The sequence below is a fragment of the Chelonia mydas genome, chromosome 13 (genome assembly GCF_015237465.2).
Source record: "Chelonia mydas isolate rCheMyd1 chromosome 13, rCheMyd1.pri.v2, whole genome shotgun sequence".
In the NCBI taxonomy this organism is placed as follows: Eukaryota; Metazoa; Chordata; order Testudines; family Cheloniidae; genus Chelonia; species Chelonia mydas.
Window position 1 is genome coordinate 41,061,509 of NC_051253.2, and position 23,506 is coordinate 41,085,014.

The following is a 23,506-nucleotide window of genomic DNA, read 5'->3' on the forward strand; positions in this document are numbered from 1 at the left end:
CACAGGGATGGGACCCGGGAGAGCCAACGTGCCAGGTCTCGGAGCGGAGAGCGACTCAGAACAGGACTCACTCCGGATTGGAGTTCACAGATGGAGCGAGGGATCTCTGCACCGCAGCCCAGCGGGGCTCTGGGCAGGAACGGGAGACACATTGCCCGGGAACCGAGAGTGGTACCAGGGGGGCGGTGCCCGTGGGCTTCAGGCCGGTCATTTTCAGATGCAGCAGGTTGTTGGGATTGTCTTTGGAGAAGGTGAATCTCACTCAGTGGGAGCTGCGCCCTGTGACCCTCGTGCCCCCCTGTCCCTCCCCCCCACGGGCCTCTGCTTCTCCCTCGGCAGCCGCCTGCCCCCGAGCGACCCCATGAAATCCCACCATGTCCCTGTCCACAGCCCTTAGCCACGTGACTGTCCCCAATGCCCTGTGGGCCAGCGCTGGGCTGAGTGATGCCATCGGGGGTTGAGGGGGGGGGGCCTTTTATCTTCATGGTGACTCTGTGACATGGGGGCACTTTATTGTGGGCAGGATCCTGAGCTGCACCGTTCACACCAGGGCTGAGATTTCCAGCTGTCAAATGGATGGAAAAAATGCTCGAGTCCCTTGGAAAGTCCAGGCGGTGCCACATCCCCAGGCGCAGCAGAGCGGGGTTTATTCCGGCGCCGGGTGATCTCTGCCCCCCAGCCCCGCCCGGACCCTGAATGGCCCATTTCCACACCCCGGCCTCCATCTCCGGGGTAGGGAAATGGGCCATTCAGAGTCCAGGAACGGAAGGGTTAAAAGTGACGGGAGGTTTGTGTTCCGTTCCCCCGGGTGCCGGGTCTCCTGCCCGAGCCCGAAGAGGGGGGTGTCGCTGCTGCCCCTGCGCGGCCGCCGGGAGAAGGGCGATTCCGCAGCCTGGGTTTTTGTACGATCACAAACCTGTTTCGTTTCACTGTGTCTCTCGCACAGTAATAGCGGGCGGTGTCCTCGGGCTTCAGGCCGGTCATTTGCAGGTAGAAGTTGGTGCTGTCCTTGGAGGCTGTGAACCGGCCCTGGACCGAGGAGGCGTAGTACTTGATTCCCTCATTGTAGTACCAAGCCAGCCACTCCAGCCCCTGTCCCGGCTCCTGTCTGATCCAGCCCATCCAGGTGCTGCTAAGAGTGAACCCGCTGGTGGCACATTGCAGTTTATGAGACTCTCCAGGCTTCTTCAGCGCTGGTCCCGACTGGGTCAGAACCACCTGCGAGCGGGCCCCTGGGGGAGAAGGGAAATGGCAGATTGGAATTAAAGCTCAGTCACCACATGAAACCAGTCACTAGCCCCGGGTTCAATGGAAAGTGAACAGGGAACAGTGGGAGAACCAGCCACACTGGGCACTTTGTACATCAGTCGGTGGGAGACAACAGAAGAAAGAAGTGTCCCACCCCACATCGATATCAGCCGCAATAGTCCGAGATACCCGACCCCTCATGTGTATTAATGGGGGATACATTACCTTCCAGAGCCGCTGCAAAGAAAACCAAATGGATCCAAAGTATCATTTTCCGCGTTGTTGTTGGGGAAAGTTTTCAGACTTTTGGCCGGTAACTGCAGAGACCCAGGGGCTGCGGATTGTCCCTCCGGCTGCAGCCTGGGCCTAGAGAGGGACAGATTTAAACAGGAACCTGTCACTCCTATTTGCATATCCCCCTCCTTATAAGATGGACGAGCTCCCTAAGAGCGGCCTCTGAAAACCTCGGTTTGGGGATTCAGGGTGGCGCAGTCAGACGTCAGTGGTTAGGGATCCAGGCTGGAGTTAGGGGTATGGGGATCCATCCCCCTTTTCCTCCAGAGACTCCCTGGGTTACCCTGGGCAAGTGTGACGTGTCCCCTTGTGTTTCAGGCCCCCACCCGCACCTCGGACACTCCGGCCCTTTCCTGCCTCACAGCGCTGTTGTGAGGACAAATTCATGAAAGACCAGGAGGTCCCCAGATGCCATGTGATGTGGACACGAGAGGGCCTAAAACGGAGAAATGTCTCTTAGCCTCCTAAGATCATGGCAATGACCGGGGGTGTTTTCAGAACCTCACAGGAACATTTCCAGCCATTCATCGAGTGGATTCTCCTGACCATGGGAAATGTGGCTGGTTTCTGAGCTGGGTAACTTGAGTCACGATGCGTTGCTGTGGGCAGTGCGCTGTAAATACTCCAGCACTGCTACAGACTGATGGGAAGCCCATGAAAGTCAGAGAAACAAACAAACAAACTCAGAACCACCCGCTGGTTAGTCCCATGTTCGCTGGAGGACGCCCTGTGTGCATGCAACTGAGTCCCGACAATTCTGCCGCGATGGCTTGAAATTTCCGTGCAGGTGTTTGCAAAACAGGCAGGGGAGTTATCATAGCGCCAGAGCTAATGAGGATGATTCCTACAGAGACTCAGCAATTCTGACTGAATGACACACCCCGGTGAGCAATAAGACTAGCGAAATATTCCCGTGCAGATCCGTATGCGGGCATGAAATAATCAAATCCTGCGGGCTTTATTCCCCGTGTGTGTGACCCCATTGATTTCACTGGGCCCGGTGGTGGGAGTAAAGAATAACTTGTCTCGCAGAAGATTAGTCAGGACATTGGCTCATCAAAGCACCAATCGGTGCCCTTTGAGCCTGAGGAGGGGACATGGGAAGCAGAGAGTCCTGTCCGCCTGGTGCTGTTTTAGCTTCTGCTGCTGCTAGTGAGAATGTCACCAACACTTACATCGTGATTTTCCAGCCATGGCTCTCAGGCAAAGAAAGGAAACGTGATTCTCTCCAGTGCTTATAACCGTGTAAACTGAGGCACGGGAAAGTTCGGTTCAATGGCTCTCAGCACCCCCACGATACAAATTGTTGCAGCCCCCTAATAGCAGCTCTGGGTGTCACACCGGAATCACTGACTGAACTGCTATGGCCGGTGCTCTCAGGGGAGGACAAAGCTCGAGGCCAGGTGAAGATTTATCTTATTTTACTGATGCATATGAAATGTCTCACTTACAATATGTGCTGTCTATGTGCCCTACGAACATGACATTTGGAACTCAAGCGAAAATGCACCAAAGCAGTCTGCAAACAGCACGACGTGTGGTCTAGAAGCAGCTGCATTGAAAGAAGCGGAGATCAGAAGGCTGGAGGCAGTAGAGGTGAGATTTCTTTGGAAGATGTCCCGTGTAAGGTGTCATGATTTCCAGACCAGTGAAGAAGATGGAAGGAGTATGGGATGTGAAGTCAGGGAGCAGGATTCGCTGCAATCAAAAAGACTGAAATGATGGTGACACTGTAGACGACAAACAGAGGACAGGATACCGATAGGGCAAATACTGTCAGGGTCCGTCAGACCGAGAGGCAGACGTGGATGGTGACACTGTACTGCTCCCTGTAAAGATGCTTAGGGCTGAAGAGAAGAAGAAGAAGCAGCCCTATAATCTTTACCCTGTAAGTCACTGAATTACCTTAGACCTTAGTCCATCCCGTGCTTTGCTGCACATTGGGCTACCCACATTTGCCACCCTTGTTTGTCAACTGCCCTTCTCTCCAAATCTTCCCTCTTCATGCTGAGGTGTCATTCAGACCTGTTCCTTCCCGTGTTACTCGCGTTAGGACATCTTTGAATTGTGATGCACTACTGACCCCTGCTGTCCATTGGGAAGATTGCACCCGCCTCCAAATCAGTTTTCGTCCGGGCCGCACGAGCTTTGTGCTCGCTGCGGGATTCTCCAACAATAATACAGGGCGGTGTCCTCAGGTCTCAGGCTGCTCAGCTGCAAATACACCAGGTTTTGGGGATTGTCTCTGGAGATGGTGAAGCGGCCCTTGAAGGGCTGTGCGTAGTTTCTGGTAGTTGCAGTTGGGTGTATTTCCCCGATCCCCTCCAGTCCCTTCCCAGGGGCCTGTCTGCCCCAGCTCATTCAGTAATCGCTGAAGGTGAAGCCGGAGGCTTTGCAGGAGAGGCGGAGAGAGTCTCCGGGATCTTTCACATCCCCTCCGGACTCCACCGGCTGAGCCTGTGAAAAAGCCCCTGAAAATAGACACAATGAGATTCCTAGAGACCCTGGCTCCCAAGTGAGATTGTAACAAACCCTGGGGGAAATCGATGTACCTGTGAAAGCTGTTTCAATGAGAAGGAAAAATAACCACAGTGCCATGTTCCCGACTCTGGGGAGAGTTCTCGTGGGGTTTGGCTGGTCTCTGGGCAGACACAGGCTGCGGACTCTGAACCCCAGAGCTGCAGAGTCAGGGGAATCGCTGGCTTTAAACAGGAAATGTAAGGGGATAATTTGCATGCACCGCTCTATATAACAGAGACATGAACACCAATCCCAAATAACTGATATTTCCCTGAGTTTTACTCAATAGGTTTCATAGATTCTAAGCCCAAAAGGGACCATTGTGATCATCTTGTCAGACTTTCTGTGTAACACACACCTCAGAACTTCCACCAACAATTCCTAGATCTTTTAGAAAAAATCTACCAATGTTGATCTCAAAATTATCAGGGACGGAGAATCCACCACTACCCTGATAAATTGTTCCAATGGTTCATTAGTTTCACAATTAAAAACTTATTAACCACTATGATTTTGTGGGTTAAATTTCCTACTGTTCCGAGGGCCCATCGGCAGATCTCTGGACCACTTGAATCCCTTCAACTCAATATCGAGGAATTAAGTGGTCTATAAACTTTGTATTGACATATCTGCCTAGGGTTGAATTTAACCTATAGAGAACAGGGATGGATAGGCCTACCTGAGTAAGAAAAGTATGGGATATTCCTTTGATGCCCCACTGCATTTCCCTCTCTCTCCTTCCCTTTACTGTCCCCTCTCCCTCACTTTAAACTCTCTCTCTCTCTCTCATAGATCGACATACAGAAGTATTGAGAGATCCTGAAATCCTTCATTTTGCAAGGCAAACAGTTCTGTCCCTGTGCTATGAGTGTGACACATCTTTCCATCACTGGGGGGAATCCCAGTCCCATTGAGCCAGTGGGAGTTTTGCCTTTGACTTGAATAGACCAGGATCGATCACTTCACAGCTGAGTCACTGTGGTGAAGTGTGTAGTGAGGGCAGCTGTGCTGGGAGGGAGCAGTCAGCCTATATTAGCTCTCTCCACATTTTCTTTTGTGATATTCCAGGCCTGGCCCTTTCAAAGCTTATATGTGAAATGATTCCCCTGCACTTTACCCCTCTTAGTTAATGGTCTGTCTTTCGCAGACGTGGGCCGAAGGAAGGAAGACGATGCGATGCTACATGGTGACACGGCTTGTGGGACAGGTTGTGTTCTGCCCCGTTGTAATCTTGAATGTGATTTCAGTTGGAACAAATGTATCGAAAGAGAGGCGCAGAATGAGTGTCTGACACAGGAATTCACCAGACACCAGTGGTGTTAACTTTCAGTGCGCTCAGAAAACCACGAGTCCTTCTTTTTTTTAAAGGCAATTCTTAAACTGAGACGCTCTCTGTACACGGGATGTTTTATTATGAATGGGCAAGTGCAAGAAACTTGGAGTTTGCCTAAAGATGAATCCACTAGAGTCTGTAAAGAGGATTCCCAAGCTCTGCCTGTGAATTTAGGACGAGTGACCCCCATTTCCCTCTTCCTGCAAAACGTGGCATTGGTATTCAGGAACCCCAGACACTTTGGAAATGAAGCAGTGTGTTCAAGAAGTACGATTTGGCCTCTCTTTAGGTGAGTGCAAAGTGTGGTAAGATTCCGGTGTGAAAAATTCTGGTTCACGTTCCACCTTTTTATGCATGGCTCCTGCTTCCTGCCTGTCTTCTCCAGCTTAGTTTGCTGGGAAAGGAGGGAGAAGGACGGAGAGCTAAGTGTGAATCACACTTTGGAGAAGGAATCTCTTTCTGCATCACTAGGGAATGTTTAAGGACGGTCTCGGTTCTGACGGAACCGTGGGACTTTCATCATCAAAGTGAATTTTCCCAGGAGTGAAGCCCGGATAAAGGACTGGAGGCTTCACACTCTGGGTTCCTCTCTGTCTGAACGGCTCTGTTCTGGCGGTGACTGTGGGCACGGAGAGGGAGGGGGATTCGCGCTGGAGGTTTCTGTGCTAACCGCAGGAGGTTTCTGATCGCTGTGTCTCTCGCACAGTGATACCGGGCGGTGTCTTCGGCTCTCAGGCTGTTCATTTGCAGATACACCGTGCTGCTGGGCTCGTCTCTGGAGATGGGGAATCGCCCTTTCACCGCATCACTGTAATATGCTGCTGAACTATAAATAGGATTCAGTATCTCTGCGACCCACTCCAGTCCTTTCCCGGGAGCCTGACGGACCCAGTCCATCCAGTAGCTGCTGAAGGTGAATCCGGAGGCTTTGCAGGAGGGGCGGAGAGATCCCCCAGGGCGTTGAATCCCCCCTCCGGACTCCACCAGCTGGACCTGTGACCGGACACCTGGAAAGAATGAGAATCACATTCACACACGGCCTGGCTCAGAGCCCATTGGAAGCAGCAGAAAGGTCCCCAGTGACTTCAATGCCCTTTGGGTCAGGTTCGGGATGTGCAGCATCCCCCGGTGTCTCCAGTCCATGTAGCGGGGAAGGGGATAAAATTACCTGGCAGGGCTGCTAGTAAGAAAGCGAGGTTCAGCCACAGTCTCATGTTGCTGACTCTGGAGGGTTTATGGTGGGATCTGCACCGACGCCCGGACTTGTCCGTCCTCTCTGCTCACCCTGCAGGGACCTAGATATCACACGATTTTTATACTTCGCTGAGGCACTGAATTTGCATCTCCTTCTCTTTCGAAGACACAGATCTTGGACCTCAGCCCTCAGCAAACTCAGCCTCCTGGAGGTGGGTGTAGTGGGAAAGGGTTATGTGAGTAAAGGAGAAGATTAAGAATTCCACTCACAGAATAATTTCTCCAGTGTTCTCTACAATTCTTAGAGACAAAATTCCTTAAGAACATAAGAGCGGCCAGACTGGGTCAGACCAAAGGTCCATATAGCCCAGTAACCTGTCTACCAACAGTGGCCAATGCCAGGTGCCCCAGAGGGAATGAACAGAACAGGGAATCATCATGTGATCCATCCCATCACCCATTCCCAGCTTCTGGCAAACAGAGGTTAGGGACACCATCCCTGCCCTACCTGCCATCCTGGCTAATAGAATTGATCTAGTTCTTTTTTAAACCCTGTTATAATCTTGGCCTTCACAACATCCTCTGGCAAGGAGTTCCACAGGTTGACTTTGCATTGTGTGGGGAAAAAAAAAAACCTTCCTTTGGTTTGTTTTAAACCTGCTGCCTATTAATTTCATTTGGTGACCCCTTGTTCTTGTGTTCTGAGAAGGAGTAAATAACACTTCCTTATTTACTTTCTCCACATCAGTCATAATTTTATAGACCTCAATCATATCCCTCCTTAGCTGACTCTAATCCAAGATGAAAAGTCCCTGTCTTATTAATCTCTCCTTATATGGCAGCCATTCCATACCCCTAATGATTTTTGTTGCCCTTTTCTGAACCTTTTCCAATTTGATATATCTTTTTGAGATGGGGTGACCACATCCACACGCAGTATTCAAGAAGTAGGAGTACCATGGATTTATACAGAGGCAATATGATATTTTCGCTCTTATTATCTCTCCCTTTCTTAATGATTCCCCACATTCTGTTCGCTTTTTTGCCTGCCGCTGCACATTGCGTGGAGGTTTTCAGAGAACTTTCCACAGTGACTCCAGGATCTCTTTCTTGAATGGCAACAGCTAATTTAGCCCCATCATTTGCTGTGCATAGTTGGGATTATGCTTTCCAATGTGCATTACTTCGCATTTATCAACACTGAATTTCATCTGCCATTTTGTTGCCCAGTCACCTAGTTATGAGAGACCTTTTGAACAGGGGTCTCCAACCTTTTACGCCCAGGATCACTTTTTGAATTTAAGGGCAACCCAGGATCTACCTGACCCCTTCCCCAAAGTCCCACCCCACTCACTCCATCCCCCACCCCTTCACTTGCTCTCCCCAACCCTCACTCACTTTCACAAGGCTGGGGTCGGGGAGGGTTCGACAGGAGGTGCGGGCTCCTGGCTGGGCCTGAACGGTTCACAGTGTGGGAGGGGTCTCTGGGCTGAGCCTGGGGCAGGGGGTTGGGGTGCAGGAGGGGGTGAGGGGTGCAAGCTGTGGGAGGGAGTTTGGGTACAGGAGTTGGCTCCGGGCTGGGGCAGAGGGTTGGGGTGAAGGAGGGGGTACATGGTGCTGGCTCTGGGAGGGGGTCAGGGCTGGGGTTTGGGGTGCAGGAGGGGGTTCAGGGTGTATGAGGGGGTCTGGCAGGGCTGGGCAAAGTTTTTGGCCTGAGGGCCACATCTGGCTATGGAAATTGTATGACGGGCCATGAATGCTCACAAAATTGGGGGTTGGGGTGCAAGAGGGGGTGAGGGGTCTGGCTGGAGGTGCCAGGCTCTGGGGTGGGACCAGAAATGAGGAGTTCAGGGTGCGGGAGCGGGCTCTGGGCTGGGGCAGGGTGTTGGGGTGCAGGTGGAGGGGTGAGGGCTCTGGCTGGGGGGTGCGGGCTCTGGAGTGCATGAGGCTGTGACGGAGGGGTTTGGGGGGCAGGAGGAGGATCAGAGGTGCAGGCTCCAGGTGGCACTTACCTCAAGCAGCTCCCGGAAGCAGTGGCGTGTCTCCACTCTGGCTTCTACACGCTCCCCTGGTTGCCGGCCAATGGGAGCTGCAGAGGTGGCAGTTGGGGCAGGGGCAGCGTGTGGAACCCCCTGGCTGCCCCTATGCATAGGAGCCGGAGCGAGAACATGCTGCTGCTTTCAGGAGCCACGTGAAGCCACGGCACATGTGGAGAGGGCAAGCCCAAGACCCCGCTCCCTGGCAGGAGCTGGAGGGCCGGATTAAAATGCCTGAAGGGCTGGATGTGGCCCCCGGGCCATAGTTTGCCCACACCTGGGGCATGGGGTGCTGGCTCTAGGAGGGGGATGAGGGCTGGGGGTTGGGATGCGGCCTCCTGCCAGGCAGAATTTACCACCAGAGACTCACGGTTGGTGGCACAGTGTGGCTGCCACTAAGGCTCCCTGCCTACCTGTGCACTGCGCCACTCCTGGAAAGGGCCAACGCACCCCTCCGGCCCCTGGGGAGGGTCAGGCAGCACATGGCTCTGTGCACTGCCCCTCTCTGCAAGCACCACCCCCGCAGCTCCCATTGGCCACTGCTCCTCATTCCCAGCCAATGGGAGCTGTGGGGGTGGTGCTCGCAGGTAGGAGCAGCATGCAGAGGGAGAACCCTGTCTCCCCACCCCCGGGGCCATGGGGCCACACTGGCCACTTCTGGGAGGGCTGTGGGGCCGCGGCAGGCAGGCAGCCTGGCTTAGCGGCAACCCGCTGTGCTGCCGGAGATCGTGATCGACCGGGTGGTGACCACTGCTCTAGTAGCTCTTCGCAGTCTGCCTGCGACTTCACTATCTTGAGTAGTTTTGTATCATCTGCAAATTTTGCCATCTCCCTGTTTACCCCAGCAGGTTCTGGGTGTTGTCTCTGGAGATGGTGAATGGTCCTTTAACCAGGTCTGTGTAGTATGTGGTGTCACCAGCCCCGTTTGTAATTGAAAATCCCCTTTCCAGTCCTTTTCCTGGAGACCTCCGTGCCCAGTGCATACCGTGGCTAGTGTACGGTGTCCAGACACTTTACAGGAGAGTTTTGCAGAGTCTCCTGCCTTTTTAACTTCTGCTCCGGACTGGATTAACTGGATTAGTCAACAGACACCTGGAAATAGACAAATATTAAAGATCTAGGCCAAGATTCAGCAAAGCATCTAAGCACGTTCTTCAGTGCTCTGGAGAATCAGTGATTCCTTTTGGCTGCATTTGTTTCCTTCTTTTATCCCAGGTGCCTCTGAGGTTCTCACCTGAGAAAGCTGCCAGCAAGAAAATAAAAATGAAACACATATTTATTTTTGAATCAGAAGTCTACCGGAACAGACAAAGGTATAAAGCACAAAGTAAGTTACATGGGGTGTGCCGGAGAAGGAGAAATTCTCTGGCTCTTAAAAAAAGAGGTTGCCCTCCTTAATTTGCATGAGGCCTGAGGCATTTCAAAAAGCCTTTAAAGCCAGGCAGCAAACAAAGGGGTAGGAGAGAGGGAAGAGGAGGTAACAATAGGGGTAGGTTTCCAGATGACTAGGGTTAAGATTTCCAAAACTGCCTTTCTTCCTAATATAAACCAGGCACCTAAATGCCTTTAGGTGGCTTTGAAAATCTCATCCAGAATTAAACTAAAAAGGGTGGTGGTGGGGGAACGGAACTGGTTTCAAGACTGAGCTTGATAAATTTATGTGGAGAGGGATGGTATAATGAGGTGGCGACATGCCATTGTAGGCACATCGACAACTGCTGGTAGCAAATATCCCGAATGGCCAGTGATGGGAGACTAGGCGGGGAGGGCTCTGAGTTACTACAGAGAACTCTTTCCCGGGTGTCTGGCTGGTGGGTCTTGCCCACATGTTCAAGGTCCAACTGACTGATATTTGGAGTTGGGAAGGAATTTACTGCTATTTCCCCCTGTCAGAGCCTTTCCTTGCCGGGTTTAGCTACACAGGAAGAGTGTGTGGATGCAGCCTATGTATTTCAGACCATGTCTCCAATTTGTCAAGCTCATTCTGAATTCTAATCCTGGTCTCTAAAGTGCTTGCAACCCCTCCCAGATTGGTATAATCTGCATACTTTATAAGTGTACTCTCTCTGCCATTATCCAAATCATTTATGGAGCTATTGAATATAAGTGTACCCAGGACAGATCCTTGTGGCAACCTTCTCGATATTCCCTCCCAGTTTGACTGTGAATCATTGATAACTACTGTCTGAGAACATTTTCTAACTAGTTCTGCACCTACCTTACAATAGGATCATCAGTCTATATTTCCCTGGTTTGCTGATGAGAAGGCGATCTGAGACTGTATGAAATGTCTGACTAAAGTTGAGATATACCACATATACTGTTCTTGTCCCCGCCCCCATCCCCTCGTCTTGTTACCCTGTCAAAGGAGGATATGAGGTGGGTTTGACATGATTTGTTCTTTACAAATCCATGTTGACTGTTAGTTGTCACTTTATCTTCCAGGTGCTTGCAAATTGATTATTTGCTCCATTCTTTCCGGGTACAGAAGTTAAGTTGAGTGGTTTATAATTCCTGGGTTGCCCTTATTCCGCTTTTTATTGATAGGTACCACTTGCCCTCTTCCAGTCCTCTGGGATCTCTCCTGTCCTCTGAGAGTTCTCAGAAATAATTGTTAATGGCTAAGGTCTCTTTGGCCAGTTCCTTAAGTATTCTCTGGTGTATTTCATCTGGCCCTGCTGACTTGAGGACGTCTAACTTGTCTACGTAATTCTTAACTTGTTGTTTCCCTATTTTAGACTCGGATCCTACCCCATTTACACTGATGTTCACTGTTAGTCCTCTGATTACTGCTAACCTCTTTGGAGAAAACCTAAACAAATTGGCATTTAATACTTGGGCAATTGCTGCACTTTCTTGTTACTGTGTTTCCCTCCTCACTGAGCAGTGGTCCTTCCCTGTCCTTCATCTTCCTCTTGCTTCTAATGTATTTGTAAAATGTTTTCCTGTTACCCTAAATCAGAGGTGGGCAAATTACGGCCTGTGGGCTACATCTGGCCCCTGAGCTCCCGGCCACAGAGGCTAGCCCTCGGCCCCTCCCCGCTGTCTCCCCTCCCCCACAGCCTCAGTGCACCGCACCACAAGTGCTCTGGCCCAAGGCTCCTGCTGGGAGGTGTGGGTGTGAGCTCCTGCCGCTCTGAGCGGCATGGTAAGGGGGCAGGGAGCCAGGGGGTTGGATAAGGGGCAGAGGGTTCCAGGGGACGGTCAGGGGACAGTGAGCAGGGGGGATTGGATAAGGGGTGGGAGTCCGAGGAGGCCGGTCAGGGCGGGGGGTGGAGGGGGGCGCTGTGTGGATAGTCTTCGGGGCAGTCAGGAGACAATGAGTAGTGGGGGGTTGGATGGGTCACGGGTTCTGAGGGGGGCAGTCAGGGGGAGGGATGTGGGAGGGGGTGGATAAGGGGTGGGGGCCGGGCTGTTTGGGGAGGCACAGCCCTCCCTACCTGGCCCTTCGATGTTGCCTTTGGGCCAAAAAGTTTGCCCACCCCTGCCCTAAATGCTCAAACAGTCCAGTCATGGGGACAGTATGAAAACCTAAGATAGCTTGAGGGCTAGAGCTGAAACATGGCTTATTAAAAAAAAAATATGCAAATGAATATCCTTAATGCCCTGCCTAAATCATTTAATAGCTCTGACCTGCATGTCTAGGACACAAGGAGGGGTCTGGGCAGCTAATGCGGAGACACCATGAGCACTTTATCCAGCATCAACAGCATATTTTGGCTGAATTGTCTCTTCAGTCTAGTGGCCTTTAAAGGAATTATGGTTTCTGACACTTTCTGGAGATATTGGGGAATACTGTGTTTTATGGGCCTGGTGAAAAGTTCACTAAATGCAAGGGGAGGACTTCCAATGGTCTGAGTGGGGTTTGGAGCAGGGCCTACTATAATGTTGATTGACATTTTTGAAGGGGACTTAGGTAACGAGGTATCTAATTCCCCTTGACTGTACGCTTTGAAAATTCCAGATGTGATTCATGATACTTCCCCCGCTCCCTCCCAGGAGCTGTCAGCGGTCCAGCTGGTGGAGTCTGGAGGGGATGTGAAAAAGCCCGGAGACTGTCTCTACCTCTCTTGCAAAGCCTCCGGCTTCTTCATCAGTAGCAACTGGCTGGATTGGATCCGTCATGTTCCTGGGAAGGGACTGGAGTGGGTCTCCAATATAGATAGTGCAGGTACCCCATATTACCTGGACTCAGGGAAAGGGCAATTCACCATCTCCACTACGCCTCCAATAACCTGATGCATTTGCGCATCAGCAGCCTGAAACCTGAAGACGCCCGTGTGTATCCCTGTACTAGAGATATGGGATCCCACAGTGATTCACTTCATTACAGATACCCTAATGGGATCCTGCGCTGCAGAAAGTCACTAAAGATAGTGAAATACTCTGACTGCCTTCTGCTTCAGTCACAGAGTACAAGAAATTCAGAGAATCCTAGAAAGGTAGAGCTGGAAAAGGGACTTCAAGAGGTCAACGGGCCGACCCCCCTGCAGTGAGGCAGGATTAGATATACCTAGACCACCCCTGGTTCTTCATCTGTTCTTAAAAACCTCCAGTGATGGGGATTTCACAACCTCCCTAGGTAACCGGTTCCAATGCGGATAGTTAGATATGCTTATCCTTAAAAACTCCTCCCCCACCCCACCCCATATCTAACCTAAATCTCCCTTGATGGATTTTGCATTTCTTTATTTTCTAAAAGACACAGAATCATAGAGATGATCGTTGCTAGTGAGGGAGAATCGACCATGACTCTTGATCAGTTGTTCCAATGGTTAAATCACCTCAATGTCTTTTTTAAAAATCACCTTCTTTCCAGCTGGACATTGTCTAGCTTCAGCTTCCAGCATCGGATCCTGTTGTACCTTTGTCTGCCAGACTGAAGAGCCCGTTATCAAATTTCTCCTCCAGATCTAGGATCTACAACCGACACCAGGGTAAAGACTGCTTGTTTATTCCCCCAGCCATGGGACGGAAGAATAATTTAGTTGCTATAGCTTGAGTCTCGGTATGAATATTCCTGGGGTCTTTCCCACACAAACAGGGATGGGACCCGGAAGAACCAACGTGCCAGGTCTCCGAGGGAAGAGCGACTCAGAACAGGACTCACTCCGGATTGGAGTCCACAGATGGAGCGAGGGATCTGTGCACCGCAGCCCAGCGGGGCTCTGGGCAGGAAGGGGAGACACATTGCCCGGGAACCGAGAGTGGTACCGGGCGGTGCCCTTGGGCTTCAGGCCGGTCATTTTCAGAGGCAGCAGGTTGTTGGGATTGTCTCTGGAGATGGTGAATCTCAGTCAGCGGGAGCTGCGCTCTGTGACCCTCGTGCCCCCCTGCCCCTCCCCCACGGCCTCTGCTTCTCCCTCGGCAGTCACTTTCCCCCAAGCGACCCCATGAAATCCCACCGTGTCCCTGTTCCCAGCCCTTAGCCACGTGACTGTCCCCAATGCCCTGCGGGCCAGCGCTGGGCTGAGTGATGCCATCGGGGCTGAGGGGCGGGGTCTTTTATCTCCATGGTGACTCTGTGACATGGGGGCACTTTATTGTGGGCACGATCCTGAGCTGCACCGTTCACACCAAGGCTGTGATTTCCAGCTGTCAAATGGATGGAAAAAATGCTCCAGTCTCTTTGGAAAGTCCCGGCGGTGCCACATCCCCAGGCGCAGCGGAGCGGGGTTTATTCCAGCGCCGGGTGATCTCTGCCCCCAGCCCCGCCCGGACCCTGAATGGCCCATTTCCACACCCCGGCCTCCATCTCTGGGGTAGGGAAATGGGCCATTCAGAGTCCAGGAACGGAAGGGTTAAAAGTGACGGGAGGTTTGTGTTCCGTTCCCCCGGGTGCCGGGTCTCCTGCCCGAGCCCGAAGCGGGGGGTGGGGGGGTGTCGCTGCTGCCCCTGCGCGGCCGCCGGGAGAAGGGCGATTCCGCCGCCTGGGTTTTTGTACGATCACAAACCGGTTTGGTGTCACTGTGTCTCCCGCGCAGTAATAGCGGGCGGTGTCCTCAGGCTTCAGACCGGTCATTTGCAGATACAGCTCACTCTTGGAGTTATCCCTGGAGATGGTGAATCGCCCTTTCACTGCATCGAGGTAGTATATAGTACTCCCATCGTATCTTATATAAGCGACCCATTCTAATCCCTTCCCGGGAGCCTGGCGGACCCAGTTCATCCCGTAGCTGCTGAAGGTGAACCCGGAGGCTTTGCAGGAGAGGCGGAGAGAGTCTCCGGGCTTTTTCACACCCCCTCCAGACTCCACCAGCGTCTGGGACCGGACACCTGGGAATAAAGACAGGCCATTAATATCGGTATAAAAACAGCCAGAACACAATATTCTTCGAACTCTGCCAGGTCTTCAGAGGAGGAAAATACCTTCCAAAGCTGCGAGAGTGACAATGACAAGGAGCAAAAATCCCATTTTCCTGGGTGCTGGAGGGGAAAGTTCTCAGGGGACTGGCTGGTGACTGCACAGACCCAGGGGGCTGCGGATTGTGTCTCCGGGTGCAGCCTGGGGAGAGGGAGGCAGAGATTTAAAGAGGAAACTGTCTCCCTCATTTGCATGCCCCGCTTTATAAGAGACACACACTCCTGCTGCCGGTGATCGGATTGACTTGCCCCAGGGCTCCGGGTGCAGGAGTCAGAGTGTCCCGTCCGGAGTGTTTGTGCAGAGCCGGGCACAGGGTGCTGGGGTCCCCCTCATACTTTTGCACACCTGGGAGGAATGAACAGCTCCCTGAAGTGACTGTATTTCCTCACATAGGAACTAAGGGCCTGACTATTGTAATGTGATATTGTGGATTGGGGAGGGTGTGTGTGTGTGTGAGGATTATCAGCTCTGAAGCCCCGTTCCACGCGCACTAGGGATATGCAATGTCCGGTCAGTGGGGTTATTGTCTGATGGCGGGGGGTCGTGTCCCAGGGATCCATTCGTCTGGGCCCCCCCGCTGGAGACGGAAGATTTCCCATGACGCTGTGAGGATTTGGGAGGGAAGCTCCTTTCCCTTCCCAGTAGTGACCAGATACATTGAAATGATCCATGACACAAGGAACGTGACATTAGCAAGCCTGGCTCGGACTTTGGACCAGGTCTGGGGACCCGCCTGTGGGTGCAGGTGGGAGAAGCTGGGAGGGGTGGGGGGGAGTCTGAGGACAGAGTTAAGGTTTTGCAGCGGAGCCTCCCTGACATTAGAGGGCCGAGAGTGGCGTGTCTGAGAAGTTTTCTTGAGGGGAGAGTCGAGGGAGGATTCAGGCAACAGTGAAGGAAGATTATGATCCATGGCTGATATTTATATTCCTGTTCCCAGTCACACTCCACTTCCCACTTACACTCGGATTGCAAACTCGGTGGGAGTGAGAGAAGTTTTATGGTCTGTGTTTTTACCGTGCCTAGGACTATGTGACCCTAGACTATAATTAAGAACATAAAACGGCCAGACTGGGTGAGACCAAAGGTCCGTCTAGCCCAGTATCTTGTCTCCCGGCAGTGGCCAACGCCAGGTGCCCCAGAGGGAACGAACAGAACAGGGAATCACCGAGTGATCCACCCCCTGTCGCCCATTCCCGGCTTCTGGAGACCCTGGGTGCTAGGACCACAACCAGCACCAAATCTATCACCGCTGAGCATCATCATCAAGATCATTTACTTCGTTAATTATTAATTAGCAATAAAGTGCAGACAGAAGTTTTCTCCTGGTTGTGTTTAAAGAACTTGTGTGATAGGAACGCTACATGTTTTCACACCATCCCCGTGATGTAATATTGAGAGATAACAACAAAAAGAACAAAAGTATTTCCATTCCCACTTCCATTCAGACAAGTATAAGCATTCACGCTGAAACACAGATTTCCATTCCCATCACCACTCATGTTCCCTTTCATATCCCCAAACTCATTCACACACATTGGATAGATAGATAGATAGATAGATAGATAGATGATGTCTCCAACAATGATAACATTCCTTAGGGGCATTTGTCACTGAACTTTATGTGCTTCATTACTGCTTATATTTCCTGCATTGGTAGCTCCAGAGCAATGATCCCTGCAAGAAGCAAAGGAATATAGAACATGAAACGATTTTATACAGTCCTCGGGACGTTCAATCAAATTCTAAACATTTCATCTTCTCCATTCTGTAAAATAAAACTGAGCACAAATCGGTGCCTTTGCATAACGTTGACTATTGGGGTTAATTCCTGTCTTTTCTTTGATTTGCCCATTTTAAAACCCAAACGTGGTGTGAACCCACCGTTGGTTTTGGTGATGGGCTTTGTGACTCTGGTCTAGTCTCTCACACAGTGATTCCGGCCTGTGTCCTCGGGTCTCCGGCTGCTCGTTTGTAAATACAGCCGGTTGTTGGGATTGTCTCGGGAGGCAGTGAATGGCCCTTGTTTCGCTGAATCGGTGTGGTGTGAACTCTTTCCCGTGTACTCGGCCCTGGAGACCCGCTCCAGACGGACCCAGCGCTGAAGTGGAACCCAGAGACTTTACAGGCGAGGCGGAGTCAAAGGGCACCGGCGGGTCCTATGTCCAAAGCAGCAGTTCCTGTAGGTGCAGAGTTGGAAAATGATGTTTCCCAACCTCCGGTGCCCCTTTTCCGTCTTGTCCCCCAGGCTGGACTGTGCTGTTTGCTCATTGCTGCCCCTGGTGGCGGACGGGAGAAGGGGCCTCTGCAGCCTTCCCTCTCTTTCTCTCACTGATCCCCTTCTTGTATTGTTATTTAAACCAGAAAATGAATAGTTTTGGAGTTATTTATTTATTCGTTTAACCCAAGATTTGATTTCCCAGAAAAGCCAGCTTTGGTGGGAAAAGTGTTCAACTCACCAAAGGGGAAAAATCAATCAAACAAACAAACAAACTTGGTGTAGACTGGTGCCCAAATCTGAGAGTTCAGGGTCCTTCTGCTCGAATGTGTCACTGACCGGGCTGATACTAAGAGGGCGCTAGACTGAACCCGAATGAACCAGGTTGAGGCTCTATGGCCTGTGTTATGCCGGAGGTCAAACTAGTTTATCATACTGCTCCTTTCCGGCTTGGAAGTCTATGCATCTGTGACTATCCGGGAGACTGGGGGTGGCTTCAGAATTTGTCCCCGGCAGAGGAAAGAAAGAGGAAGGGTCCCAAAAAAGAATGTTCTGTCTTTGTGGAAAGGTGTCAACCCCTTCACCGGCGGTAAAATTAAGGAGGAGGAACAATAATAAGAATAAAAAGGGTTTGTTGTTGCTAGCCCCTTTCCCAGAACTGATCTCATTTTCACTTATAGACCTTGGGCGCCCTCAACACCAAACTACTTCTCTCATTACTGCAGGGGAAGGCTTTTGTCTGAGCTCAGACCGGCTTCCCTCACTGTGTCTCTCCCACAGTGATACCGGGCGGTGTCCTCGGGCTTCAGGCCGGTCATTTGCAGGAACAACAGGCTGTTGGGGTCATCTCTGGAGACGGTGAATCGCCCTTTGACCGAGTCACTGTTGTCTATGCTAGTGCTGTAAATGCTGGCGGTCCCTTCCCAAGATCCTGGCGGACCCAGCTCATCCAGTAGCGGCTGAAGATGAAGCCGGAGGTTTTGCAGGAGAGGCGGAGAGAGTCTCCGGGCTTCTTCACATCCCCTCCGGACTCCACCAGCTGCAGCTGGGACCGGGCACCTGGGAATAGCAATTAATTATGGGGAAAATGAGGCCCTCGGCCAATAGCACAATAACCCCCCGCCTCCCCAGCACATCCAACCCATGGAAACGGAGAATGGACCTTCCGGAGTTGCTGCAATGAGAACCAGGTACAACCAAAGCTTCATTTCCCCTGGTGCTGAAGGGGAAAGTTGTCCGGGGACTGGCTGGTGACTGCAGAGACCCGGGGGGCTGCGGATTGTGTCTCCGGGTGCAGCCTGGGCAGAGAGAGGCACAGATTTAAACAGGAAAATCTCACCCTCATTTGCATATCTCTCTCCTTCTAAGAGACACCCGCCATTTCCTAGCCCGAACTCAGTTCCTTTGTGTGGGGCTGAGAGAAGAGGCGGCACTTCGTCTCTGTGGCACCTAAGCCCTGTCTCCGTCGGAGCTTCCTACTCGACCATAAGGAGAGAAACTGGCCTCTTCTTTATCCCTCCTCTAGCTCCCACACCTAACCGTGACCCTGAGGATAAACTCCACCTTCATATATGTCTGAACCGGAAAACTACATGAATACCTGACTTAGAGCCCCCAAACCGGACTTTACCCAGGGTGCAGTGCTAACCCTGAATGTAAATTCTAACCTGAGTTTTAATATTAGCCCTCAACCTTCATACCTACCTCGAAACTAACACTAGGCGAGACTTTGGGGAGTCCGGGGCTGTATCTCACTCAGTGGGAGCTGAGCTCTGTGACCCTCTTGCCCCCCTGGCCCCCCACCCTCGGGTCTCTGCTTCTCCCTCGGCAGCCGCCTCCCCCTGAGCTAACCCATTAAATCCCTTCGTGTTCCTGTCCACAGCCCTTAGCCCCCTGACTGTCCCCAATGCCCTGCGGGCCAGCGCTGGGCTGAGTGATGTCATCGGGGCCTGGGGGGCGGGGCCTTTTATCTCCATGGTGACTCTGTGACATTGTGGAACTTTATTGTGGGCAGGATCCTGAGCTGCACCGTTTACACCAGGGCTGTGATTTCCAGCTGTCAAATGGATGGAAAAATACTCGAGTCCCCTTGGAAAGTCCCGGCGGTGCCCCATCCCCCGGCGCAGCGGAGCGGGGTTTATTCCGGCGCCCGGAGATCTCTGCCCCCCAGCCCCGCCCGGACCCTGAATGGCCCATTTCCACACCCCGGCCTCCATCTCTGGGGTAGGGAAATGGGCCATTCAGAGTCCGGGAACGGAAGGGTTAAATCTGACGGGAGGTTTGTGTTCCGTTCCCCCGGGTGCCGGGTCTCCTGCCCGAGCCCCGAAGCGGGGGGTGTCGCTGCTGCCCCCGCGCGGCCGCCGGGAGAAGGGCGATTCCGCAGCCTGGGTTTTTGTATGATCACAAACCGGTTTCGTTTCACTGTGTCTCGCACAGTAATAGCGGGCGGTGTCCTCGGGCTTCAGGCCGGTCATTTGCAGATACAGCTCACTCTTGGCGTTATCTCTGGAGATGGTGAATCGCCCTTTCACTGAGTCGACGTAGTCTATACTACTCCCATCGTAGCTTATACCAGCGACCCATTCCAGTCCCTTCCCGGGAGCCTGGCGGACCCAGCTCATGTAGTAGCTGCTGAAGTCTAACCCGGAGGCTTTGCAGGAGAGGCGGAGAGAGTCTCCGGGTTTTTTCACATCCCCTCCGGACTCCACCAGCGTCTGAGACTGGACACCTGGGAGTAAAGACAGGCCATTAATATCGGTATCAAAACAGCGATATGACAATATTCTTCTAACTCTGCCAGTTCTTCAGAGGAGGAAAATACCTTCCAAAGCTGCTAGAGCGACAACGACAAGGATCAAAAATCCCATTTTGCCGGGTGCTGGAGGGGAAAGATCTCAGGGGACTGGCTGGTGACTGCACCGACCCAGGGGGCTGCGGATTGTGTCTCCGGGTGCAGCCTGGCAGAGAGAGGCAGAGATTTAAAGAGGAAACTGTCTCCCTCATTTGCATGCCCCGCTTTATAAGAGACACACAGTCCTGCTGCCAGTGATCGGATTGACTCGCCCTAGGGCTCCGGTGGCAGGAGTCAGAGTGTCCCGTCCTGTGTGTCTGCAGCGCCGGGCACAGGGCGCTGTGGTCCTCCTGACACTTCGGACCCTGGAGCAATGAACAGCTCCCTCCAGGGACTGTATTTCCTCGCATGGGAACTGAGGGTCTGGCTTTTTCACCTGATATTGGGGGATTGGAGGGACTCAGCTATAGAGCCCGGTTCCACAAGCATAAGGGCCATGCAACGTCCGGTCTGGGGTGTTTCCACAGTATGCATCCGATGAAGTGAGCTGTAGCTCACGAAAGCTTATGCTCAAAAAAATTGGTTAGTCTCTCAGGTGCCACAAGTCCTCCTTTTCTTTTTGCGAATACAGACTAACACGGCTGTTACTCTGAAATCTGGGGAGTCTGTGTCCGGTGTGGGGGAGTCGCGAAGTCTTTTCTCAGGGATCCATTGGGCTGGGCCACGCGCTGGAGACGGAAGATTTCCCATGGCGCTGGGAGGGATTTGGGAGGGAAGCCCCTTTCTGTTCCCTTCCCAGCAGTGACCGGCTACATTCAAATCATCCATGACACTCGGAACATGATCTGAGCAAGCCTGGCTCATGCTTTGGAGCAGGTCTGGGGGCCCGGCTGTGGGTGCAGGTGGGAGAAGCTGGGGCGGGGGGGGCGGGGGGGCGAGTCTGAGGACAGAGTTAAGTTTTGCAGTGAAGCCTCCCTGACATTCGTGTGCCAAGAGCAGCGTCTCTGGGTGTTGTTCTTTAGGGGACAGTCGAGGAGGATTGAGGCTACAGTGAAGGAAGATTATTAAGCACGGTTGATATTTATATTCCTGTTTATATTTCCATTCCCACTCCACTTCCCATTGACACTCAGATTGTAAACTCGGCAAGGGGGGGGTCCCATCCTCTGTGTGAGCTAGAATTACCTGGGTCAGTCAGAGTGGGGCCAAGCTAAGGGGGTAAAGGTAGATGGAGTGAGGACTGAAATCCTTTCACTAGCCCATTTCACCGCGGTAGTGTATAAGCCGGAAACTTCCCCACAGTAGCTGGACCATTCCACCACTTACATAATTGACATCACGAATAGGATCCTATCCACAGTGTCCACCCCACTGGTTTCCTGGTTGAGTTCTGACAGCACTGTCCAGGCCTGGTCAAGTACCCGACTATGGGCTGGAATTGAAGAACTATGGGCCCACTTTGCTGAACTTGTGCGCAGATTATTAGACAAGCTGAGGCATGAGAACGAGCTAGAACAGAACAGAGAGAAGCCTTATGACTGGCTAAGGCAGTAATGGACCATCAGGCAGCAGAAGCGAAGAAACCCCCTCCTATTTATGTCCTACGGGAGCAGAAAGTCCCAGAGTTTGGTGGCTTCCCAAGAAGATCAGGAGACATTACAGTAGAGGAGTGAGTCAAGTCTGCGAAGGCAACTCTGTGTGTGCTCAGAGTACCTGAAGAGCATCATATGGACTTCATAGAGGCACACCTCAAGGGCCAGGCCCAAGGCCACAGTTAAGCTCCTGGCAATGGCAGACAAGAAAGAGTTGGAAAAGGTACTTGAACTCCTCCTAGAAGTGTACGGAGACAAGGTGTCACAGTCACAATAAAATAGCCTATGGGAATGTCCCAAGCATGACAAAATTGCCCCCCCCATGAGGTCTCGTGGGTAAGAACCAGCATTGTATATCACTGACACCTATATAGGCATATGCATGGGAAAGGATTTTGGGAGGGGTTGAAGGCGTGAGTGTGGAGTCAAAGATTCCTTTGCAGGTTGCGAGAGGCCAAAAGGGGAGGAAGGGAGAAAGGAATGGGTTAACCCGGCGATCCAGCTAGGTCTGAAGAAAAGAACCTGACTCCAGCCACTCAAGGCCAACGCACCCAAGCAGACTCTCTGATGCCAAGAAAGACGGGGGCCTGGATTCCAACCCCAACCAGCTGTGAGAACAGAGCAGTAAACTGAACAGGACTGCAGGGGATTGCAAAAACTAGTGAGAATGCAAAGGTCAGTGAATAGGAACATAACAACCCTGAAGCCGATGTGTTTTGGGGAAGCCAAGGAAGCCTTGGAAGGCCAGTTTGGACTGATAGAAAGAGCACGGTGGACAAAGGTCCCTGAATGAAATGCCCCCACAAGTCTGGTGAAACTGTCTGGGCATATGCATATGAGCTCCAGGAGAGAATGAGAAAAGTGGAGGGGCGAGACCCTCAACGAGTTCCAGACCCAGCTACGGTTCTGAAAGAGCAGTTGGTGCTGGGGCTCCAGGATGATTCTTTCCACCGTGAAATGAAAAGGAGGTTTAAGGAAGAGCCCAGTCAGAAGTTCCATTAACTCAGGCTGGCTGCCATTATGTGATCAGAAGAAGAGGAAGTTCCTGTGGCAGAGACGGCCAAGCAGAAGTCCTGTACATGAAGGAGGGGCCTAGTGAATGCAAGTGCTGGGGAAAAGACCCTGCCCACAAACACAGTTAACACTGGAAAGATTAAGTGAAGCTGTCCAAAAAACTGGCAGTCCAACAGCTGAAAGTGATGATTGAGGTGATGAAAGAAAAACCTCCACTAAAATGCCAAAGTATCTATGGACACCAGGATCCTGAAGAACCCCACTGAAGGATGAGCAGGGAAGGCACACTTGTTGCCCTTGTGAAAGGGCAGGGCATACTAGCCGAGAATGTCCACAGAGAAGGAGAAGAGAGTCCCAGGCACTGGAAACCAATAGGGCAGCAGGAGCAAGTGGTCCATCTACAGTAGAAGGCCAAGCAGCGGCAGAAGGATTCCTCGGCCTGTCGCTGGTGGAAAATCACTCTGCATACAGTGTTGAAAGGAAAACGGGCAGTGCCAGGGTATCTAGCAAGTTCCGTAGTGAGCATTTGGAGACTGTCTAACTGCTGAAGTATGTATAGCAGGGGTGGAAACCAGATGTTTGTTAGATACTGGCTCAGAAGTCACCACCATGACTGAGTCGCATTTTCAAAATTATTGGAAAGACAAGGAGCTGACCATGCACAGCACACAGTTTCTGTGTCTAACAGTAGTTAATGGACTGACAATCCCAGTGGTGGGATGCCTCGAAGCAGACATAGACTACATGGGTCAGACTCTGCCAGGGAAATGCATCTTCATCCTGAAAGACAAAGCCTCTGAAGGGAGCCATATGGGAGAAGGAGTCCCAGGGATTCTAGGGATGAACATCATTAGTGAGCTGAAGGAGCTACTGTTGCCAGTAGAAGGAACCTAGAGGATAAATTG

The 23,506-nt window shown here is 52.0% G+C and overlaps 2 protein-coding genes, 1 long non-coding RNA gene and 1 gene segment (V, D, J or C); 1 reads left to right on the forward strand and 3 right to left on the reverse strand.

The window, feature by feature from the left end:
• The window catches only part of LOC102940154 (immunoglobulin epsilon heavy chain-like), a 1,331,510-nt gene that overhangs the window by 959,615 nt on the left and 348,389 nt on the right, over nucleotides 1-23,506 (reverse strand). The window lies entirely within an intron of this gene.
• The window catches only part of LOC119568011, a 937,337-nt gene that overhangs the window by 577,518 nt on the left and 336,313 nt on the right, over nucleotides 1-23,506 (reverse strand). The window contains 1 exon segment of the C gene segment in view: nucleotides 14,592-14,901. Coding sequence covers nucleotides 14,592-14,901 — 310 coding nt within the window.
• Nucleotides 1-23,506, reverse strand: part of LOC102948108 — an 883,083-nt gene that overhangs the window by 552,010 nt on the left and 307,567 nt on the right. The gene's annotated exons all lie outside the window — the stretch shown is intronic.
• On the forward strand, nucleotides 869-14,770 carry LOC122462698. The gene is made up of 2 exons (XR_006285398.1): nucleotides 869-990; nucleotides 14,654-14,770. It is a non-coding gene; the product is annotated as an uncharacterized LOC122462698 (long non-coding RNA).